Below are 21,476 nucleotides of genomic sequence, written 5' to 3' on the forward strand. Positions count from 1 at the left end.
GTTGTACAGGATGTTTAGGATATTTGAAAGTATAAACTATTGTTTCCAGCCTCGCCGCACTCTGCCAGACAACGTTCAACACTTGAGACGACTTCCTTCCTTGATTTGGGTAGAAAGGAGACCTATAATTGAATAAAATGAGACCCCTCCCTCTCTTTACATACCACACAGACACACACGCATTTTACAGGCTGGTATATAAATTTAATAGGATGCATTTGGTTCTAAAACCCCCAGCTTGCTCAGTGGAAAGTCAGCCAGATTGTTTTTCAGCTTCTTAATGTTGACGTTTTAAACGGCCAGATAAAAAATGTTACCATGGTGATTTAACCACAACATCGCAACTACCTTGCTGCAACGAGGCTCCGGGGGCTTTCAAACAACCCAGCGTGGTGCAATTAAGGTATAAGTACCCCCCCCCCAAAAAAAAAAAAAAAAAAACTCCTCAAAACATAAAGGGGGGAAGAAAGAAGGTGAAATAATTATAGCGGCAGCTTGGAAATCAGTTCCTGATATTTGCAAACTATGTACGCTACGCAGGACTGCGAGTTGGATGTAGGAGACACATTCTTCAGCTGATGTAGTCCTGGAAATGGATCACTGAGCGTGGAATAATGCACCAGACGCTTGATTGTGCCGCAATAATTCACTTGTGCATTTTTCACATTAGCTTCAAAGTCCTTTTATGTACAAAATCATAAAAAAAAAGTAAAAACTCTGCGACCATCCCCCACGCTCCCTTTGAGGGGTTAAATAAGAATATGGAACGATTGGCCAACTTCAAAGTGCAGGTTATTGCTCTGCAGTTACTATTGTGACTGCAATGCTGTGGGGTGTTTTTCCTTCATAAATGTGTCTCGGGGGGAGGGAGAAGTGTTTCATTCCTCCGGTGGTGCAAATCCCACTTTAATGCCCAACACTGACCCCCGTGGCCCGAGCTCAGCTAAAATAAGAATTTGTAACACTTTCTGTCTTGACTCTGTCGTCTCGTCAGAAAGTCATAAGCCCGGCGAAGAAATTAAATCTTTTGTTTTTCTGTTTGTTTTTCTGCGCCGTTCAGTTCCATGGAAATACGCTCGGTAATGCTGACTTTCAAAGGAACAGAAACTGTGTGAAGGCTTTCCCCCCCCACCCTTTAAAAGAGGAAGAGCTAATAGCCCGTGGCAAGGTTCTTTTTTTTTTCAGATTCCATGCAGAGAGCGAGAGATAGTCAAAAAAAACATTTTATTACCAAGGAGAGGTTCGCCTGTGAAAAACAGTACATTCAGTCGAGTGAGACGTGGACACGCGATCCCGTATCATTTTAAACCCTGTCGTGTACAGATTTTGGAAAGGCGGCGAAATAATCTCATTGAGCGACGAGAATAAAAATCACATTGATGAGGAAATCGAACATTAATATTGAAGCATGCGCGTGAGCGGTCTCCCCGCTGCAGAGAGCTGACGCCTTCACATGAGGCTTCATAAAATGCAAGCGGCGCCCAGTTTCAATAATCTGTTGTCACTTCCTATGACTAATAAAGGTATTACAAAAATCACTCCATAGTTAAAAAATCCCAGTCGTACCTCAGATATAATGAGCCAGGACATGTGGTGCTGATTTAGAATTGCTCGTGAAAGCCCTCGTGCCGACGGCTGACCCGACTCCCATCGTCGGTGAGATCTACTTCCCAGACTCCTAGGTTAAATTTCACCATGTGATCCGTGTATGCGCGGCTCGCGGTGGAGGGATTTTCTTTTTTTTTTTTTTTTTACAATTACTTCATCAAACAGAGATGCGATATCACAAAGTCGGGGTGCCGCACAAACTTCCTGTAGTATTGTTGGAAGAGTGAGCCCCCCGGTGGTTATTGCATGGAACTGCAACACGATTACCACAGGCGGGTGTTTGAAAGCAGCTAATCCTACATTTTGGATCGAGAGAATAAAATCTATCGAGGCTCATAGAAACAGGGCTGGATTTATCAGCTGGTCGATTTTGAATCTTGCACACGTGATGGGAAAAAAAAAAAAAAACGACCCCCTGGCAGAGAAGGCAAAAGGATCACCGGGGTCAAGGTGTTCTCCAAATGCACAAATATCAACTCGGATCCCACTTTTAAAGTCCTTCTTTGATTCGGTTCAGGGTCCTTAGAAGTCACTGAGGATACTAATGTCTGCAAACTCTTTCCTGTAGCGGTAAGCAGACACAGCCAGCAGGGAGGACCACTTCAGACTCATGAAGCTCCAAACAGAGGACAGGTAGAGGCTCTTGGGGTCCGTCAGGGCTGCAGGTAAGAGACACAAACTCGGGTCAGCGACCAAACCGCTTTCGTTCATTGTTTGCAAAAATATTCAGATAGTTCACTGGATTCTTTCAGAAGAAACATCCAAGGTAACTAGTCATCCTTGTTCAGATCTGACGGCTGAATTCTCTTTGCCTCCCTCCTTATCTGAGTGTTCCCATCCTGTCAGTTTACTGGGGGCCGAACGGGTCGATCATAAATATTAACGACACCGGAACTGTTCCACCTGCAGATTAATAGAACGGTTAATCGGCCGCATCGTTAATATGATCTGTGGCTCAAAGTGTAGCTAATGACTTGCAGATCGGCATCGTGCGCCCTGCGTGAGCCCGTCAGCTGTTGGATCACAGCTGGCATTAAACGGTTACAACTCAATATTTTACCTTCATTTTCCCTGATTATTGTTATTTTATGCCCAGCCTACGTCTTGTTCGGATCGCCGAGATTTCAATAATCACCCTCCAGTTTGTTTAATCTGCCCGGGGTATTTTGAAAACCAAACAGGATTTGGTTTTCCATTTATAATTCAGTCATTCAATTTATCGATCTCGCTCACTGAAGTTAATGTTATGTTTGTAGTTGTTGTTTTTGTTTTGTTTTTTATGTTGATGATGAAGAGGACGATGCACTCACACTCGTTGTTTTGGACGGCGACGATCAGGAAAGCGATGAAGGCGACGATGGCGAGAACGGAGAAGAAAATCCCCATGATGAAGAAGAACTTTAGCCCCTTCAGCCAGGTCCGCCAGTAATCCTGCAGGTACATGACGTGGGTGATCAGGGCCCAGAGCGCCAGGACGCCTGACAGAAGGAGCAAACACACAACAACACACACCGGCAAATTCACTTCAGTGATACAACTGCGTTCCCCTGGAGGCAGAGGTTTCCAATGTACCGTCATTTAAATACATTAATACAATCACGAATCTGTAAAATATCTCTTCAACATATTCAAATTTGTTTTTTAAAGATTTTCTTTAAATGTATCACTTTGAAAATGACCTGAAACTTAAAAAAAAAAACTTGTTGAAATGACCTGAAATCCACAGTAGATCAAGGTTTGCTATGTTTTGAGAGGGGAATTATCAGTGGACCCTCGCTACTTTTTGGATTTTTTACGTAATTCTACTTGCAATTTATCGTTCTTTGCCGTTTTTTTTTTTTTTTGGAAGTATTTGAATTTTTTGTGATGAAATAGCCATATTCTAGCCTGAGAGGAAAATATAGTAAAACAGTTTAAAAAAAAAAAAAGGGTTGTAAAGCTGTCATGCGCTCTGCAGTGCTTCATCAGTATTCATCGCCATAACTACTGCACTGCAAATTCATCATCATTCAAGTTTCGGCGCAGCAAAGTATTTTCAGTGGTGAGTACCCAATAAAATGATTGATCAAAATATAACTTTTGATTTCTTTCCATTATTATTTTCTATTTACGTTTAATATGATTTTAATTTACTTATTTCCTGTACATTTTGATTGAAGATTCAAAGCGTGTTTTGTCACATGTGCAGTGTAGAAAAGCGTTTCCCTGTACAGTGAAATTCCTACATTGCGTTTGGATTTGTGCTGATAAGAAGAGTGTAAGCATTATTATAAATATGATTATATTTATAATGTGGCAGCGCAATAAGATGTTTGAGTGCAGCTTGTTGTGCAACTCACAAAGTGCAGGTGCAAGGATGAGTGTAATTTAAGTGGGCAGTAGACTTTCCATGGGTGTTTTGTATTGTATTTCAATGTTTACTATACGTTACAATGATCCAAAAGTGCTTAGTGCGCTGTATAAGAGTGTGGGAAGCGTAATACGGCGGATGGTGAAAGTTTGCGGGAGGTTCTCAAAGGGTCGCGTGAGGTTTGTAGAGGGTCAATACAGTGTATCTGGAAATAACGTCAACATTTACCACGTCTCTACTTTGCGGAAATTCCCTTTTCGCGGGGGGTCTCAGTGAGGGTCCGCTGTATATTTGCAGGAAGAACAACCGGGGCAGTTTTCCAAACCCGTGACATGAATCCATGGTCACTGGAGTTGAAGTGAAAGCTCCTGAGGGTGAGCAGCTGCCATGGCGACACGGCGAGCGACTGTCAGAATCGGGGGATGGTCAATTTGAGCGGTTCCACCCCGGCGAGGGGGGTCAGTACCCTATTGGACTTCCAGAGATAAAGGCAAATATCCTGTCAGTTGACGATCGGATGTGAGCAGCTGTAAACCCGCGGCAACGTGAGGTGTTTGTGCGTCAGCAGTAAGTGAATCATGACACAGCAGATCGTCCCGAGTCGCGGTGACTCAATGGGTTTTCTTCTGTCCTTCTGTAGCAACAGTGGGACTTGACGAGACGCCCTGTGGCGAGCAGAAAGCGGCGTAACAACAGATAAACCCTAACAACCCAGAGGCGCCTTTCTCTTGCAGAAGGTGGATTCCAGAAGGCCCTCCTCTCGGTCGGGACGCCATTCGGACCCGGTGAAAGTGAACCCTGTGAACCGAGGAGGCCAGAGGTCGTGCCGTCAGAGACTCCCTGCTCAAAGGTCGAGTCAGGGAAACGGCTTGTTGCACAAGCCAGCGCTTAGTAAGCCAAAGGGCCAACTGGCTGGAATACAACAAGAAAGATATTTAGAAGAGCAGCAGGTGGAGGTTTGGAGGATCTCACCGGCAGAACAAACTGTCCTGCATACCGACACCAGAAAAACACTGCGAAAGCCATGCAAGCCCAGCTCCCCCCCCCCTGCACACAGATAGTAAACACCCCGCGGAGACGGGCGGTGTGTGTGTGTGTGTGTGTTTGTTTACCTGACAGCCCCCCCATGGCAGCGGTCCACGGCTGTCCGAACGCGATGTTCCACGACAGGAAGGCGGAGAAGCCCATGAGCATTCCGAACGCGGCGTAGCCGATGTGCAAGTACGTCTTGTTCACGGCCATCGCGCACGACGACGGGAGGCGAGCGCGGTTTGCAGGAGGGGCGGGAAAGCGACCCACGGGTGGGACAGTCAGACCTCTAGACGTGACCGTGGCTGCAGGGCCCACGGAGAGACTCCTTATGTTGCCGCTGCTGCAGGAGGGGGCGGAGGAGCGTAAACATGACGAAGCGTTTCTGGGGATCAGCGCGTCTCCTGGACGGACACAATGCTGGTTCTACCGGCGACGTCATCACGGAGGGTGTGGGGGGGAAAGGGCGCCCCCTGTGGGCGCAGGGTGGAACTACACCCCGGTCTGGGTGAGTAAAAACCAAGTCTTCTTTGCTTTCGACCAACTTACTTAGTGTCCTCTTACCCTGCATCCATACATCTTCTCCTTGGTCTTCCTCCAGACCTCCAGCCTGGAACTTCCCACCTCGGCATCGTTCTACCAAGACATCGCCGTCCCTCGTCTGTACGTGACCTCTCTGGACGTCTGCAGCGCGCTGTACCTCTGATGGACTCCTTCCTTCTCACTTCCGAAGAGAACGTCAACGTCCTCATCTCCGCTTCCTGACTCCTCCTCGACGCCGGTCTCCAAACGGTACTAGTGGCACCGCTTTCTCGTACACCTTTCTTCTGGGCCGTACTTTTCTCCAGCCGTTCCAACCCGCTTGTGAAAGTGTTTCTTCACCTCGGAATATAGTTGTTAATTATCCATCCTGTCAGTGATTGTTTTATTTATTTTTGTCCCCAGTAGATCTGAAAATGACTCTTTTACATTCTACATTGCCCGCAAATAGCCGTTTCACCAAGTTTAGCTTGTTTACTTTAATATAGGTATGTGAGCAGTATTGTGTTTTAAAGGATTAAGTTTAAAGCTAACAGACCACAACATGACCACTTTCATGTTTTCCCCTCCATGTTTGTGCAGATCAGTGCTAATGATAATGTTGAACAATATTCTCAATCACTTAAGTCAGAGTTAATCCTTGCTTTAACACTTAAAATAAACCAGAAATCAAAACGGCAGAAATGTTTAATGCAAACTGAGATGACCTGATAGGAACGGCCCGAAATGATTTACTAACGTAAAGATGCTGTCGTGTTTTATACAGATTGTGTGTAACTACGAAGTCTTTGCGAAAAAACTAAAATCTTCAAGAAAATGGACGTGATTGTACAAAATGTCACAGCGGGGAGAGAAAACATTCAAAATTTGCTGAGGTCCCTCAAAAACCACACTTGTACGGCATCTCATTAGACCCAAAACATCTTTTATGTGACTTGGACGTTTCAAGCGTATCATCTCTGACCTGAACGTTACAGAACATCCACACACACCCTGAAGCCTTGTAATCTAAAACCGTATTTTCAGTCCGAATTGTAAAATCATCATACTTCCCCTTCGACCGTCCCATATTTGGTCCTGTGGTACTTCCTAAACCAGGGAAATCTCAGAAGAAAATATTATTTCACTCGACACGTTTGACAAAAAGTGTTTTGATATTCATTTTTTTTCATCTTATCAACCCGATGGATGGGAGACTGAAAGCGGTAGACGAGTCCGCTTCAAAAAGTCTTCAATGCTTGAAGGTCAAGCTGGTCTGGGGCCTTCAAGAGGCAAAAAACAGTTCATAAAAACTCAAGGTGCGGTTTTAATTGTACCGATTCTGACGGTCATTTCCAGGAAATTGAGAAGATTAAAAACACATCAACGGCATCAAATTACAATACAAGGGTTTGAAAACAAAAGTAGGCCCCAAACCACATACGTCCCCTCCCTTAAAGCAAAAACTAAATATGGAATAATTCCTGTCGAAACACGTTTCGGATGAAGTGGTAGGGTGTGTTCGGGGCCACATGTTACTGATGAAGGGAGCCGGGGCTTCGCTCGCTGCAAATCATCACATCACACGCAGACTTTAAGACCCTGGCTGAAGAACCGTGTTCTCGATTGACCTCCGAAAGTCCCAAACATCTCGTACGACCAACGGCGTTATGATTGGAAGTAGCTGAAGGGAAACAAACGGCGGCTTTTAAACTCGTCGTTTCCAATTGACATCATTTTAAACTGCTTGGCAGGAAGTAATAGAAAAAGAAATCGTCCAGCTGCTTTTTCATCGTCCCGATGAAGTCCTCGTCTCTGTAGATCCGTTGGACTAGCACGTCTTCATCGGAGAACAGCAGCAGGTCGCACCACGACGTGGCCGTCACCATCATCTCTCCCTGGATGTGCCAGTAGTAGGTGTGGGTCTTCTTGAGGCGCAGGACTCCGTCCTTGCAGATCAGGAACTTGCAACCGGCGAAGCTGCTGAGGGTGGTGCATTTGACGTGAACCAGACCGAAGCTCGGGTTCTCCTTGGGGTCGTAAACCAGCCCGTCGGGCTGCGCTCCGAGCCACGGGGCGTTTGGGTGGATGACGAACCCGCACGAGGACCTGTTCAGACACATGTTCCGGCAGTAAATCCGAAGCGCTTCAGCTTTGAGTTCCTCCTCTACCTGCGCGGCTTTGCACCGCGTCCTCCCTTTCAGTATCTTGATCACCAGGTGCTCGGCGTGAGTGCGTCCCGGCTTGAGTTTGCAGATCTCCCCGAAGCGGCTGGTCAGGCGCGTTTTACGGAGTTCCTCCGCTTCCCCCTTGTGCTCCCGCGTGGCCAGCTCCAGAGCGTGAGCCGTCTCCCAGCTCATCTCCATCAAGAGGTTCACGTGACGCCGCTCTTTGACACCGAGGGTTGGAAAAGCGGTCACCGGTCCAAGACTGTGATCCATCAGCGGAAGAGAAGGTTGAGGAGGGGCGTCGTCGCAAACCGCGAAGTCCCGGTCCGACGGGAGGGGACACTGGTAGGACAGCGGGCAGCCGACGGGGACTTTACCGAACGCACTGTCCACTAATTGCACTTTCTCCTTCAGGCCGGTCTTTGCTATCAGAGGCTTCTGGTCCTCTGCAAAGTCCTGGTAGGCGAGAGTTACTCGTTTCAAGAGGGACTGACAGTCGGCCGGTTCGGAGATGAAAGACTTGAAGGGCATCGTCCTGTCGAGAGTCGGATGTAATTATTGGTTGTCTGTGGAGGAGCTCGGTCATCCGGGTCATGGTGAGTTCTTGTCGTGGAAAATGGACTTGAAATTCTTCACTTGAAGACATTTCGCCCGAGAGGCTTCTTCAATCATGAGGGATAAAACATCTTCAAGTGAAGAAATTCAAGTCCAGTTGCCAAGACGAGAAGATTTCGACAAATAAATATTGGTTCGGGCCAATCGGGGGTCCTCTGTTAGTCCTGCACCAAATCATTCTTACCTTGGAAGCTCCAGCATGGTTTTCTGCAAGGAGCTTTTTGGCGTCTTTTTCCTGGATTGAGAAGACTAGCAAAAGATAGAAAGAAGACAAATGAGCCTGCGGGGGTTGTCGGTGAATTCTTGTCGTGGCAAATGGACTTGAATTTCTTCACTTGAAGACATTTCAGTCCTCGTCTCAGTTCGGAGTTCGACAAGAAAACAAGTGAGGTTTTAACACAGCCTTCAAGGACGTAAAGCAGGTTAGTAAACAACAGATTTCATGACAGTATGGTGTGTAAGGGTGTATCAGTCAGTTGTGATCATTTATTTCACTTCCTGGCCCTCCCAATGGCATGTTGGGGCCTCTGCTGGGGACCTTTAAATTGCCTTTGGATGTGATTGACAGTATCCAAACATCTATCTGATGCCTTTATAATGTTGTAACATGAAGCACAAGTGCTATTATCTGATTAAAAACAGTACGTTTTTTTTTCGGAGTAGTATCAATTCACGGCAATTTGGCTTCAGTCTGGATGCTAGTGATCATCACTCGTTAATAATGAAAATATAAACTATGTTCATAAAGCGCTTTTCATCAAACTGCTGTTCGACCGAGAATAAGTGAAGAAAAAATAAATTCCTAAACTGCATCAGTGAACGACATATCTGTCCAAATAGTGTACATAAAGGATAGTTCTTCCTATATGCTTCCTATTCACATTATCTTTCCTTAAAGTGGTTTGTATCTTTCTGGAGGAAGGATACTTTGAAGGAGTCTTTGGATAAAATGGCCATCAGACCGGTGTCTGCAGTAGCCCCCGCTAACATTTTCATTGCAGTTTATGCCTTTTTTTTCCTGTCAATGCATCTTACCTTTGTCTTTGACTTTCTTTTATACTTTCTATATTGTGGTTCGCTGTCTGCACTTTCTCCACTTGGGGAAAGGTAAAGATTAGGGACCGCATTGGAAATCTCAAGATCATTAGGTGACAAAGTCGATGAAGAGCGGGGATGTTCCTCCTCCACTTGGACATGCAACAAGTCATTGATGTCGGCCATGCCGTCCTCCTTAATGCATTCTGCGGCGATGAGGCCCTCGGCCGCTCCAAGTCTCTGCCGCTGCTCCGTTTCCACAATAATATCGGATTCCAGTTGCTCCTCTTTCGGTACGATGGGCAGGGGCTCGGATATTTCCGGGTTCTCCTCGGTCTCGAGCTCAGGCGGCTGCTCTTTCACATCTGTGGTCGGCACACTATATTCACTAATATCTGAAAAAGAAATGGAAAGCTTTTTCCACCAAATATCTCGCTTCGCTGCAAAGTAGCAGCGTCTCTGAAAGGTTGAATTATCGAGAGAGAAAAAAAAAACAATATTCATCCGTTGACGCAACCATACACAATTATTATTCCCTTGTATTAAAATAGGAAAACTAAAATGTAATTATGACTGTGTTGCCTTTAAGAGTTGAAATGTTTGTGCAATGTGACAAAACCAAGCTTTTAGATATTCACAAGTCCTATTCTATAATCTCTGTCATTCCGGAGTAGAACACCAATTTATTTAGATGGCCTCAATATAGTTAAGATAAGATAAGAACAACTTTATTTATCCGGAAGGAAATTGTTGTGCCAGAGTTTCAGGTACAACATAACAATAATAGATAATAATAGGAAGGAGGGAGAATAAGAAATACAATAAAATATTAAGTGTCAAAGTTCAGGCTATCAAGTGTTTTAAGGTCTAACATAGTTTAACATAGGTTTAACATAGTTTCATTACAAAAAATGCCACTGATTTCCTGCACAGTTTAAGGCAATTGCTAATTTCCAACTCCTGTCCCCAACTTTAGTAAGAAAACCCAACTGACATTGTGACGTTTATCTTGCATGTCAAATATTTGCAAAAACTTTTAGGGACTGATCTCAACTCCCACCTACAACCAGACGACGATTTAGGATTTACATTGCATTGCAATAATCGAAATGCAGCATATAAGTCTGAGGCCATTTAAACGATCGGTAAAAGTACTTTGAAAAAAGCAGTGCTAACGAGTAACAAGTTTTTCAAAGATTCACTTAATAGCACGTCTATTTACGTCGTATAAATGATTTTGTGTTGTTGTTTGCAGATAGTTTTGCTAGTCAAGCTAATGCTCTCAGAGGAGTGGAAGTGTCACTACGGGAAACAATCCGGATTAATAATTCCAGCAGTTTGGTTTTTCCTGTATTCATTTCTAGAGTAAGAACAGAAGTGTTGTGGGAAGACATGTTGTTACACACCTATTTTAGACAACTTTATCTCGGGGTTGAGCACCATTTGCAGGATGTTGTGTAGCCGTTTGTTTTCCAGTCTGTAAGCCTCCACCAGGCTCTCCACCTCCCCGAAGATCTCCACCGCCACGCCGGTGAAGCGCTCCGTTAAAAGGCTTCGGAACTGCTGGAGCATGACAACCGACATTTTTAAAACCTATCCGGCGTGAAAGCAGCGTGCCTGCAGCCCCGGAGAAACACACGAATTGACCGGAAGTAGAAGCAAATGGACTTCCTGTTTATAAACGTGCCCGGCTGGAAACAGCGCCCCCTTGTGGTCAGCGAAGTGCTGGCGGCTGTTTGTTTTCTTGAGAGATTGCGAATCCATTTCTCCGATTTTACCGACCGTTTTCGCAGCTGCATTTCATGAACAAATGAAGAACGTCCGGACTTTGATAGAGATTGTATATTCTTCGCCTTTTGGTTGCGAATTCACCTCTCCCAGCCATCACAATTCTCTGGATCCTCTTCTCCAACACCAACTTACCTCATGTCCTTTTTCACCACATCCATAAATCTTCTCTTTGGTCTTGACAGCTCCAACACCGGCATTGTTCCACCAATGTATTCAATGTCCCTCTTCTGTACGATTTCTGGCTTTGCCTCCAAAACATCTACCGCTTGCTGTCCCTTCCTGATCCTCTCCATCTTCATCCCTCCCACAAAGAACCTCCACGTCTTCATCTCTGCTCCCTCCACCTCTGCTTTCTGTCTTCTCCTCAGTGCCACTGTCTCCACACCATACTCGTGTCACCATTGTTTTGTACATCTTTCCTTCCATTCTGGCCGATAATCTTCCATCACACACACCCCTGACACTTTTCTACACCCATTTCAACCAGCTTGAACGTGTCCCTTCCCCTCTTTGTGCATTTCTTCACCTCTTTTTCACACTCTTTGGATATGAATTGTATGGATTGTGCATGTACAGAATATCATGTGCATTTCATATTGTAACAAGCGACACTTCTGTTTCATTGCTAAGTTAACTTGTTCTTGTAACTCGTTTTTCTCATCTTTAGACTTACTGTTATATGGCACTGTTAAACCAAGACACATTCTTGTGTACGTTGTGCATTTGGCGAAAAAAGGTGATTCTAATCAATCAGTTTTGCAATTTGTATAGACAGATAGATTCAACTTCAATACATTTACAGTACAATAGTTAGAAAGTGCTCTCTCTCTGTATATAAAGATATCCATCTATCTATCTATCTATCTATCTATCTATCTATCTATCTATCTATCTATCTATCTATCTATCTATCTATCTATCTATCTATCTATCTATCTATCTATCTATCCATTAACACAAATGCATGTGGCTTTTTATTTATTCATTCATTGGGTGTATGCGTTCAACATGGCTGATAAGATGTGAATTTGTCTCATTCTGCTCTTTATCCACTACAAACACAAAGGCTTTATTATAATGTAACATGATATAATATGAAAGTTTAAATAACAATAAAGTCAAATAAATCATTAGACCACCAATTTGTAATTCCTCTGTTTAAGAAGGGACTTTTCTTAACTACAATACGTACACTAAGTAATGATTAAACCTTCATTGAAGAGACTTGTTTTTTAAATTTCAAATAATTGGATTATTTTCATACAAACAAAAGCCAAAATTGCAAACTTTACTTTGTTTTCCCATCTGTGATGAAAGACTGTTTCCCCAGCTTAATCCTCTGATTTCAGACTCAATCAGGGGACCTTAGCATCAGTGGCTCTTTTGTCCAGATCTTTTCCTAAACCTACTTTTTGTCCCCACAGGCTTTTGACAGATCATGTGAAAGCAGAGAATACATTTTACCCTTAGTTTCCTGTCCATTAGAGAAAGAACCAGTCAGAATTAGAGATTTACTGCAATCTATGTTGTGTGATCAATACTTTCTAATTACAGTAAGCAATGTTTGACTCCAAAAAAATCAAAGATTATAATAAAAAATGACTTGTTTCAAGTATTTGTCCTTGAAAGGCAGCCAGTTTTCCTCTCCTTTGGGGCTGCTCCCCTCAGGGGTTGCCTCCTCCATCTGACTCCATTGTCTGTATCCTCCTTTCTCACAGCGACTAACTTCATGTCTTCTTTCTCTGCATCCATAAATCTTCTCTTTGGTCTTCCTGTCGGTCTCCTGCCTCGCAGCTCCAACCCCAGGATCCTTCAACCAATGTATTCACTATCCCTCTTCTGTACATGACCCAACCCTCTCGGCCTGACTTCTCTGACCTTCTCTCCAAGGCGTCTACCATGTGCCGTCCTTCTGGTGGACTCATTCCCCCCGCTTCCCAAAGACAACGTCAACATCTTCATCCCTCAGCCAGTTTCCAAACCATACACCAATCGCCGCTCTCACCGCTGTCCTGTACTCCTTTGTTTTCACCTCAACAGGTCACCTTTATGCAGTGGATATTATAAGAGAAAAGTCATAAATCATGATTACTGATTGACTGAGGTGTTTGCGGAGGACATTGTGATCTGTAGTGAGAGCAGGGAACGGGTTGGGGAACATCTAGAGAGGTGGGGGTATGCTCTGGAAAGGAGAGGCATGAAGACAGAATATATGTGTGTGAATGAGAGGAACCCAGGTGGAACGCTGAGGCTACAGGGAGTGGAGATCGAGAAGCTTGAGGATTTCAAGCACTTAGGCTCAGCGGTCCAGAGTGTAGGAAAGTGTGGAAAAGAGGGGAAGTGACGGGTTCAAGCAGGTTGGAATGGGTGGAGAAAAGTGTCCGCCAAGAATGAAAGGAAAGGTGGACAAGACAGTGGTGAGACTAGCCATGCTGGTCATGCAGTTAAAAAAACATAAATTGCCTTTCTCATAATAGGCTAATATTTTGAGATAGGATTTTTGAGTTTTCTTAAGATATAAGCCATAATCAGCAATATTAAAATAATAAAAAGGCTTGCAATATTTCAGTTGAAATGTAGTGAATCCAGAATGTATGACATTTTTGTTTTTGTAATTGCATTACAGAAGATAAAGAACTTTATCAAAATATTCTAATTTTCGGAGACAGTCCTGTACAGAGGAGGGAGAGTGAATATATTAGTCAATGGACGCTGGAATTAAGAATGAGAATAAGAACAACTTTATTTATCCCGAAGGAAATTGTTGTGCCAGAGTTACAAGAAAAACATAACAATAATAGATAATAGTTGAAAATTGTATAAACAGTATAAACAGTAAAAAAAAGAAATACAAATAAACTATAAAGTGTCTTAAGTAACAAGTGAAGACTATAAAGTGTCTTAAGGTCTTAAGTACCAAGTGAAAGATAAGGAGTGCACAAGAGTATGAAAAAATATTGTACATGTAGCTGTTATGAAGTGAAATATTGCACCGTTATGAACATATACACAGATAAATTATTACAATTTAGAGTAAGTGGGTGATTTTTTTTTTTTTAAGGTTGAAGCTTTTGAGATTCCCTGTGGCTGAAGGAATTAAAGAGGAATTAAAAATCTGATAGCCTCAGGTAGGAAAGACCTCCTGTGGCGTTCAGTGGAGCTCCTTGGTGGTATCAGTCTACGGCTGAAAGAGCTCTAGGACGTCAGTGTCCATGCAGGGGGTGAAGGACATCCATGATGCTGAGGAGCATCTCTGACACCTGCACCACAGACTCCAGCTCCACTCCCAGGAAAGATCCAGCTCTCCTGATGAGCTTCTTGAGTCTGTTAGCGTCACCTGTCTTGATCCTGCTGCCCAGCACACAACAGCATAGAAGATGACGCCGGACACCACCAAGTGGTAAAACATCTGCAGCATGGTCCTGCAGACCTTGAAAGATCTGAGCCTCCTGAGGAAGAACAGGCGGCTCTGACCCTTCATGAAGATGGCATTGGTGTTTACCAAGTGGACACCCCAGTACTTGTAGTTGTCCATTGGCGGTCTAAAGTAAGACGTATGGATTTGGAGAAGAAGAAGAAGAAGAAGAAGAAGAAGAAGAAGAAGAAGAAGAAGAAGAAGACTGATTGAGGTGTTTAATTTATTTGATTCCCAGGCCATTACATAAAACGTCAAGTTCCACTAGTCACCACACGGGGGCGCTGTTGTGCGCTTTCATTATTTAGGGGCGGCCATTGATTTGAGGATGATGATGATGAGAAGAAAAAGAAGAAGAAGAAGAAGAAGAAGAAGAGTGGAGCAGCAGCTGTGACAGGCGAAGAGAACCGCTCCCCCCTTTCGACAGCCTGCGATCCGAAGACGAAGGAATACAGTAGCGGTGCTCTTTTCTCAGCGAGGGGGACGTTTAAGAACTTTCCACGGAAGAGCTATTCGGACTCCCGGGGCTCCCTGTCCAAGTAACCCTATCGCCGTCGTCCCCCCGCGGGGGAGAGTTACCGCTGTCGCCGTGAGTTTTTAGTATGTGAGTGGACGTTAGCAAGCGGCGGCGGCGGCGGCTAAGTAACGTTACTCCCACCGGTGTTTACGGTCGCGTCCCGGCAGGACGACGTCGCCCCCGCCGCTTTAGCCTGTCACGTTCCCCCGCAAGCAGGCAGGTGGTCGGGTCACTCCGTAAAGATGGGTGACATAAACCCATCGACATCCCGTGCATTTCAGTCGGAGGTAAGTGTTAAACCCCGCCGCCGTCCTCTCGGCGTACTTGCCCGGTGTTACGCTTAAAAAAGATAACTTGTCACCCCGCGGTTCGACGGCGTTAGCCCGTGGTGCTAATGTTGACATACGGTTAGCTTAAGCCTCTCTGGGAACACACACTGAATAACTTCAATGTTTTCGACGTGCGTAATAAAACGAGCGCGTCGGGAATCCGACCCCCGTCGACTTTCACCTCAATTAAAAAACACGAAACGGTTTCAAATTCCGTGTCGGACAGGTTATAGCGGACAGCGCCGTGCGGGGAATGTTGTTAAAGCTAGCGTTGCGTTTCATCGATAAGATAACATTCCATCATCATCATCATCATCATCATCGCGGTGTATGCTAGCATCACCGCCGGCTAACTCGGCGTCTTATTTACGCCATCTGCTTTCAACATCAGTGAACATTGTTGGTTTTGTGCTCGGTGTAACCCACCAAGATGTTCCGCACGAAAATCACTAGATGTTTATTGTTTTCGCTGGGCAGGTACGCTCCACCGACGCCCGCCCGCCTGCGCTAGCTTTCTAGCATTAGTTACTTATTCGCGGTCCGGTTAGCCTCGGTGGCTAACACCCGGCTGTCGCCTTTAGTTTGTTTTCTCCGTGGGGGGTTGGTAGGTGGGCAAGAAAAATGTGTCAGTGTGAGCACAAAAACCCCATGTTGAGCACATCTTAGTCGATGGCTTCCCCTTCTCGTCGGTCTGAGTTTCCTCACTTTTTAGAGTAGATTTAAGTACGGGTCTGCTGACCCGGTGAAGCTAGCAAACATCGTCTGACCGACCGCACTCTGTCTCAGGGCTTCAACTCGCCGTACAGGAGGAGGAGGACCGTGGAAGATTTTAACAAGTTTTGCACTTTTGTCTTGGCCTATGCTGGTTACATCCCATACCCTCAAGAGGTGAGTACATGAAAACGAAAAAGAAAATCTCAGAATCGGTCACCAAAAAGCCACGCATGTGACATGCAGCTGTTAAACGAGTACAAAGTGTACAGTCTGAATGCGTTTCACATCTGATTTCAAAACAGAATTCAGCTCTAACTTTGGAAACTTTAGCGACGCATCTTTCTCAAATGGCTTGACAGTCTTTGCATTTAATCCTGAGATTTGCCTGTCGAACAGGTTGTTGGCATTGAAATGTTTGTGTTCCCTCTAAGGGGACGGCGAGATGGATGTTGCCAGAGAATACGATTATATTGAACAGATTCTTTTCTGTTTTGATTACTTTTATGCCAAATCGTAATGGTGCTTTTACTCTGCTGGAAAGAAGGACTGTTGGGATTTGGGAAAACATCCCACCCCCTAGTTAAATGTTTACCTCGTTGAATATTCAAAGTGTTTATTGTCATACGAACAGTCTGGAAACATGTTTCCCTGTATCATGAAGTTCTTATTTTGTTGGACACAGTGAAGCCGGATTGGGAGCAAAAACAAACCAATTAATAGTAAGCATACTGTTGCAGCAAGTCATTACCATTGCAGTCAACAAATACATAACAAGGACAAAAATTAAATCTCCCATCTCTTCTAATCACACGAGGAAAAACAGCAGTAAACGGAGTAATACTCCAACTGATTTTAGCCAAGTTAAGCATTGACAGCTACGTGACCATAAGCAACTAGCTATTGAAGTGGCATTGCAGATACGATACAAATATGTCTTATTTGTGTGCAGAGCACGTAACTTTCTTCTGTTTCGCTACTAATGCCGCTTTGTCAGGTAATGGTAGACGTCCCTCTGAGCTCTCTAATAAAGAGACCTTTGGCCTCGCAGGATAATAAGTAGACAGGTAACATCAAATTGAAAACATAAATGGTAGACGGGTCATGGTGTCAGACTCTGTGTGAAGCTGTATTTGTCAAGGATAAAACTACAAAAGAAAGCAGTCTTTATGCTTAACATCCTCGGAGGGGAAGACGGCAGATTTTTAAACAAGAATCTAATTGAAGCTTTTTTTGAATAAAAACAACAACCAAGAACACAGGTCTAAATCAGAGGAGAGAGAGGTTGTCAATGTTGGTGTGCATCGAGTCATGAACATGCCTGCTGGGTCTTTGATAGAAAGACAGCAATAGATCTTTGAGACTGATGTGTTTTCTTTGGTGCTTTGAAAAATACCTTCACCTGCAAACGAATGCTGCGTCTCACCTCCCCAGCCAAGCAGGGCCGGTCGCACGTGCGTGTTCTTTGTTCCCCGCTATCTTTTTGCCTTGCGCATTTATTATGGTGGACCTTATTGTTGGGGGGGGGGGGTCAGGAAGAAGTATCCTGCCAGAAACACTGACCTACATCCTGCTGTTGGCCAAGGATTCTTTCAGTGTGGGATCTGCTGTGCTTCATTTTTAAAATGTATATTTTCCCCCAACACTTTACTACCCTGCAGGTATGATGAACATTCTGGCACATCTGCCTTTTCTTCACAAGTTAATCCGAATTCCCATCCACTAGCATCAACATGTCCGTTGCGCATTATGAGCTTTTTCAGGGGAAAGACAGACAACAGATGTCGGCATCCTGTTCGTTCAGAGTGGAGAATAAAATAGTTTTCTTATCAGCAGCCTGTCAAACTTGTAAGATCAAACTCTTTGGAAGGTTTGTTTTCGCCCCAAAAAACTGCAATTGGCTTGGAAACATCCAGGTCTGGTTTGGTTTCCACCCGTTTACCTTCATATGGAACACGATTATATCATGGAGATGTGGCTATTGATGAGTGTTAGTGATTTTTCAGCAATTTTATTTCTTAATGTAGAGCTCTTAGGTACATCGTTTAAAAGTTGTATTCCTCAGCTGTGCTTCTTGACATTCAAAGAGCTCGTAAGTTGTTTTGTGTCTGTGACAGGGCCATAACTTGTGCCAATCAGGCCACATTACAATATGGATTTATGCCTGACCACGCGCACGCACCGCTTACTTTAGCGCAACATCATGCTAATTCCTGGCATTATGACAAGGCATTGATTGTTAATGAGGAATAGTGCAGAATGGGATCATTTTATTTTCCCTGAGTTGAATTATTGAATAATTCATCTCTTAATCACCAGCTGACGAGGGTTCGCTTTGTGCTTAATGATGCCCGGATTTGCATTTTCCGTCCCAGGACTCACCTCTGCGCAGCAGCTCCAGCCCTCCCAACAGTACGGGCAGCACGGCCGACAGCGACGGCTGGACACCGGGACCCTCGCCCTCGTGCCCCCAGCGTCCGGCCAAAGGGCCCCAGGACAGGAGCAGGAAACGTCCGCAGCCCGGGGCCGCGCTGTCCGGTCACACCAAGAAAGATGTGAGTAGATCTGCCCGAGACGACCGACTTCATCGTCTGAAACCAGACCTGTCTTGATGGGCCGCCCCGTTCTTGTGCAGCACACCATCGCCAGCCTGCATCCGGACGATCGCAGGAAAGCCGACAAGCTGAAGAAGAAGAAGCGGAGAAAGGAAAGAGAGGATCCCGCCCCGGAGGAACGTCAGCCGGCGCCGGAGCTGCAGCCGGCCTTCTCCTTCGAGGGCCGAACGATCAAAGAGGAGCCCGACGAGGATATCAGCATCCCCCTGCATCCCCAGCGCCTGCCCAGCCCGTCACCCTGTAAGGAGGAGCCCAAGGAGGAGCGCAAGTACTGGGACGGACGGGACCTGGAGGAAGGGGTGGTGAAGGTACAGAAGGTGGAGGGCGTCTCCGGAAACAGAACGGTGTTCCGCCAGGGGAAGCAGGTGGTGTTCCGAGACGAAGACGGCTCGGGAGAGGACGAGGACATCATGGTGGACTCAGGTATCGCCCTTTACCGTCGCAACCGCCGGCGTCGCGGATCGGCCACCGCTGAACGCCGAACTCGTGTCTTGTGTTTCTCAGATGACGACTCGTGGGACCTGGTGACGTGCTTCTGCATGAAGCCCTTCGCCGGCCGGGCCATGATCGAGTGCAACAAGTGTCACACGTGGATCCACCTGTCCTGCGCTAAGATCCGCAAAAGCCACGTTCCAGAGACATACGTGTGTCAGAGCTGCAGAGAAACGCACGGAAGCCAGGACGCCCGTCGCTCTCACCGCTCGCGCGTGGGCCCTCGCAAACATCTGCTAGACTGAACTCTGACCGCCTCCATCCTTGTGTTCCCTTTACCTGCTGCGCCGGCCCTTTCTCACATTCAGGTCTTGCAACCTTCAGTCTGTGTGTCCGTCACGGCCAATCATGAATCCGGATTTTCAATAAACACTTTAGTGGACCTACCCCAAGCCCTTACTCCATTTGAAACTTTTGAGTGCTATTTTAGATTTACCGATGTTTGTTTCTGCTTCCCGACAGACTGTGCGTAAGGCAATCACTGAACGGATGTCTCTTTGTAGTTGACATTAGCGTCGCAGCAAACCGCTACTGTTGGGACTCGGTGTCTCGTGAACACTGGAAACGTTAGAACTGCCATAGAGAAACTCCCTCACAACTGCCACCCGCGACGGTGCACGCAGAGATGTGTTGGATTGACGGTTTGCACTCCCCGTCCCCCCCAGTCCTCCCGGTCCCCCCTCACTTTGAAAACAAATCCATCTGACCCTCTTTTGACACAGAGAGGTTTGAAGTTGTGATTAAACTGGATGTGATTTCTCTACGATGCCTCTATTGCTGTTACATAACTAATTGTTCGGACCGAGACGACACTTAGAACCCCGCGTTAATTGCTTCAGATGGTGCTATAGTATTAAGCTGAGGTATAATCCAAAAGAACAATGATGTAGTGTCTGCATCTGCTTCATCCGTCACTCGTTACGTTCGGTTATTTATGTCGTCGTGAAAGGATATCGTCGAGGCTTTAAGTCCCCGCAACCCAAACCGAGCGCTTGTTTTTGTTGCCGTGCTTCACAAGCTGTCTTCCAGCCTCCGAACCGACGCGCTTTCTAGCCACCCAGGGAGACTTCGCACCGTTAGCTTCGCCCGGGAAATATTTTAAACAGTGTTATTTTTCCTCTGCAGGTTTATTTCTGGGGTTTTTCACAATAAAGACATAGGTTCTTGAAGATTTTTTTAACGGTTCGGCAACGTTAAGTCAGCTGCCGTTCAATTAATGTGTTCTCGTACCTCTCCTCAGTGATTGCTGCACTTCGGACGTGGACAGGCCTTGCTTTTTGTTGGCGTACCTTTTTATTTTCCACATAAAAAGCGTTTCTCGCTTTCATGCTCAAGACATGGTTTTCAGAAGAATATCTTTAGCGGGGGGATTTTCCGAGGCCATCGTCAGAACAAAAAAGCTATCTTAAAAGCGAACCGGAACGTTGTCGTCGTTTTCAAGGGATTCCCTCGAGAGTCCGGTTGAATTGTGCATGTTTGTTTGAACGCTTGGAAAACTGTGAGGGCGTCCGACGCCGCCTGTGTTGCTAAGAGTCGCTGAAGCTCGGTGGTTTTTCGCGGAGACACGGATATCTGGCTCGATGCGCGGCCGGGGTCAATTTGTCTCGTACCGTCACACCTGACACAGCTGCGCCCCAAACTTTTCACAGCCGTATCTACTTTCTTCCACACACAGCAGAGGTTTACCAGGAAAAAAATACTTGCGGTGCGACTTTTCTGTAACCTGCTACAGTGATTTTATGACCACGTGCCATCTGCTGTTCTGCCTCTTTGCAGAGGCTTCATGTTGTCTGATTATATAAAAGCCATACTTTAGAGAGACAGGATTCAGACCCAGAGCCTTGGATACGAATGCAGGAGGGTTTTTTTTTGTTTGTTTGTTTTCTTTTGCAGAGGAACTGACGTAACCAGGTTAGGAGTAATCACAGCCAACGTGGGTTTCTCAAGTGGTTCGGCTCATCTGTGTGCTCCGGTATCCTCATGCCCACCAAACACCCGGGTTTGTGACATTTCCGATCCTCGAATCTTTTCGCTGTTTCTCAGGACGTGCTCTTTTGTGTCCTGAAGAGAGCCGGAAAAAGTCCTCTGGCACAATTTCCTAACTTTCGTCTAAAAGATATGAGTGTGATTAATGTAAAACAATGCTCATTGTGATACAGCTCGTTCTTCTGACCCCCCTTATTGAGAAAGCGTTGTCTGTACTGTGGTGCAAACTGTTTCTATGAAACTATTGTAAAGTATTGTAAATAAAGAGTTACCATTTTAATCTGTTAAATACGCAG

The 21,476-nt window shown here is 45.4% G+C and overlaps 3 protein-coding genes across 3 annotated transcripts; 1 reads left to right on the plus strand and 2 right to left on the minus strand.

Annotated features, from left to right (window-relative positions):
* Positions 1–1,205: 1,205 nt before the first annotated feature.
* LOC147222449 (heme transporter hrg1-A-like) lies at positions 1,206–5,450 on the minus strand. Its single transcript, XM_086168861.1, has 3 exons — positions 5,071–5,450; positions 2,919–3,086; positions 1,206–2,267 (listed from the first exon to the last, which is right to left on the minus strand). The coding sequence occupies exons 1-3, from the start codon at positions 5,198–5,200 to the stop codon at positions 2,131–2,133; spliced, it is 435 nt and encodes a 144-aa protein (XP_086024987.1). The 5' UTR covers positions 5,201–5,450; the 3' UTR covers positions 1,206–2,130.
* A 797-nt stretch (positions 5,451–6,247) lies between these two features.
* On the minus strand, positions 6,248–11,109 carry LOC147222450 (uncharacterized). Its single transcript, XM_086168859.1, has 4 exons — positions 10,731–11,109; positions 9,325–9,719; positions 8,474–8,538; positions 6,248–8,209 (listed from the first exon to the last, which is right to left on the minus strand). Exons 1-4 carry the CDS (start codon positions 10,906–10,908, stop codon positions 7,240–7,242), a joined length of 1,608 nt encoding a protein of 535 aa, XP_086024985.1. The 5' UTR covers positions 10,909–11,109; the 3' UTR covers positions 6,248–7,239.
* A 3,023-nt stretch (positions 11,110–14,132) lies between these two features.
* On the plus strand, positions 14,133–21,469 carry phf13 (PHD finger protein 13). The gene is made up of 6 exons (XM_086168860.1): positions 14,133–14,744; positions 14,839–15,334; positions 16,163–16,264; positions 18,463–18,642; positions 18,723–19,125; positions 19,207–21,469. The coding sequence occupies exons 2-6, from the start codon at positions 15,290–15,292 to the stop codon at positions 19,437–19,439; spliced, it is 963 nt and encodes a 320-aa protein (XP_086024986.1). The 5' UTR covers positions 14,133–14,744; positions 14,839–15,289; the 3' UTR covers positions 19,440–21,469.
* Positions 21,470–21,476: the final 7 nt, after the last annotated feature.

Source organism: Fistularia commersonii, chromosome 21 (genome assembly GCF_037954325.1).
Source record: "Fistularia commersonii isolate RoL2024-O1a breed Wild chromosome 21, RoL_Fcom_v1.0, whole genome shotgun sequence".
NCBI classification, from domain to species: domain Eukaryota; kingdom Metazoa; phylum Chordata; class Actinopteri; order Syngnathiformes; family Fistulariidae; genus Fistularia; species Fistularia commersonii.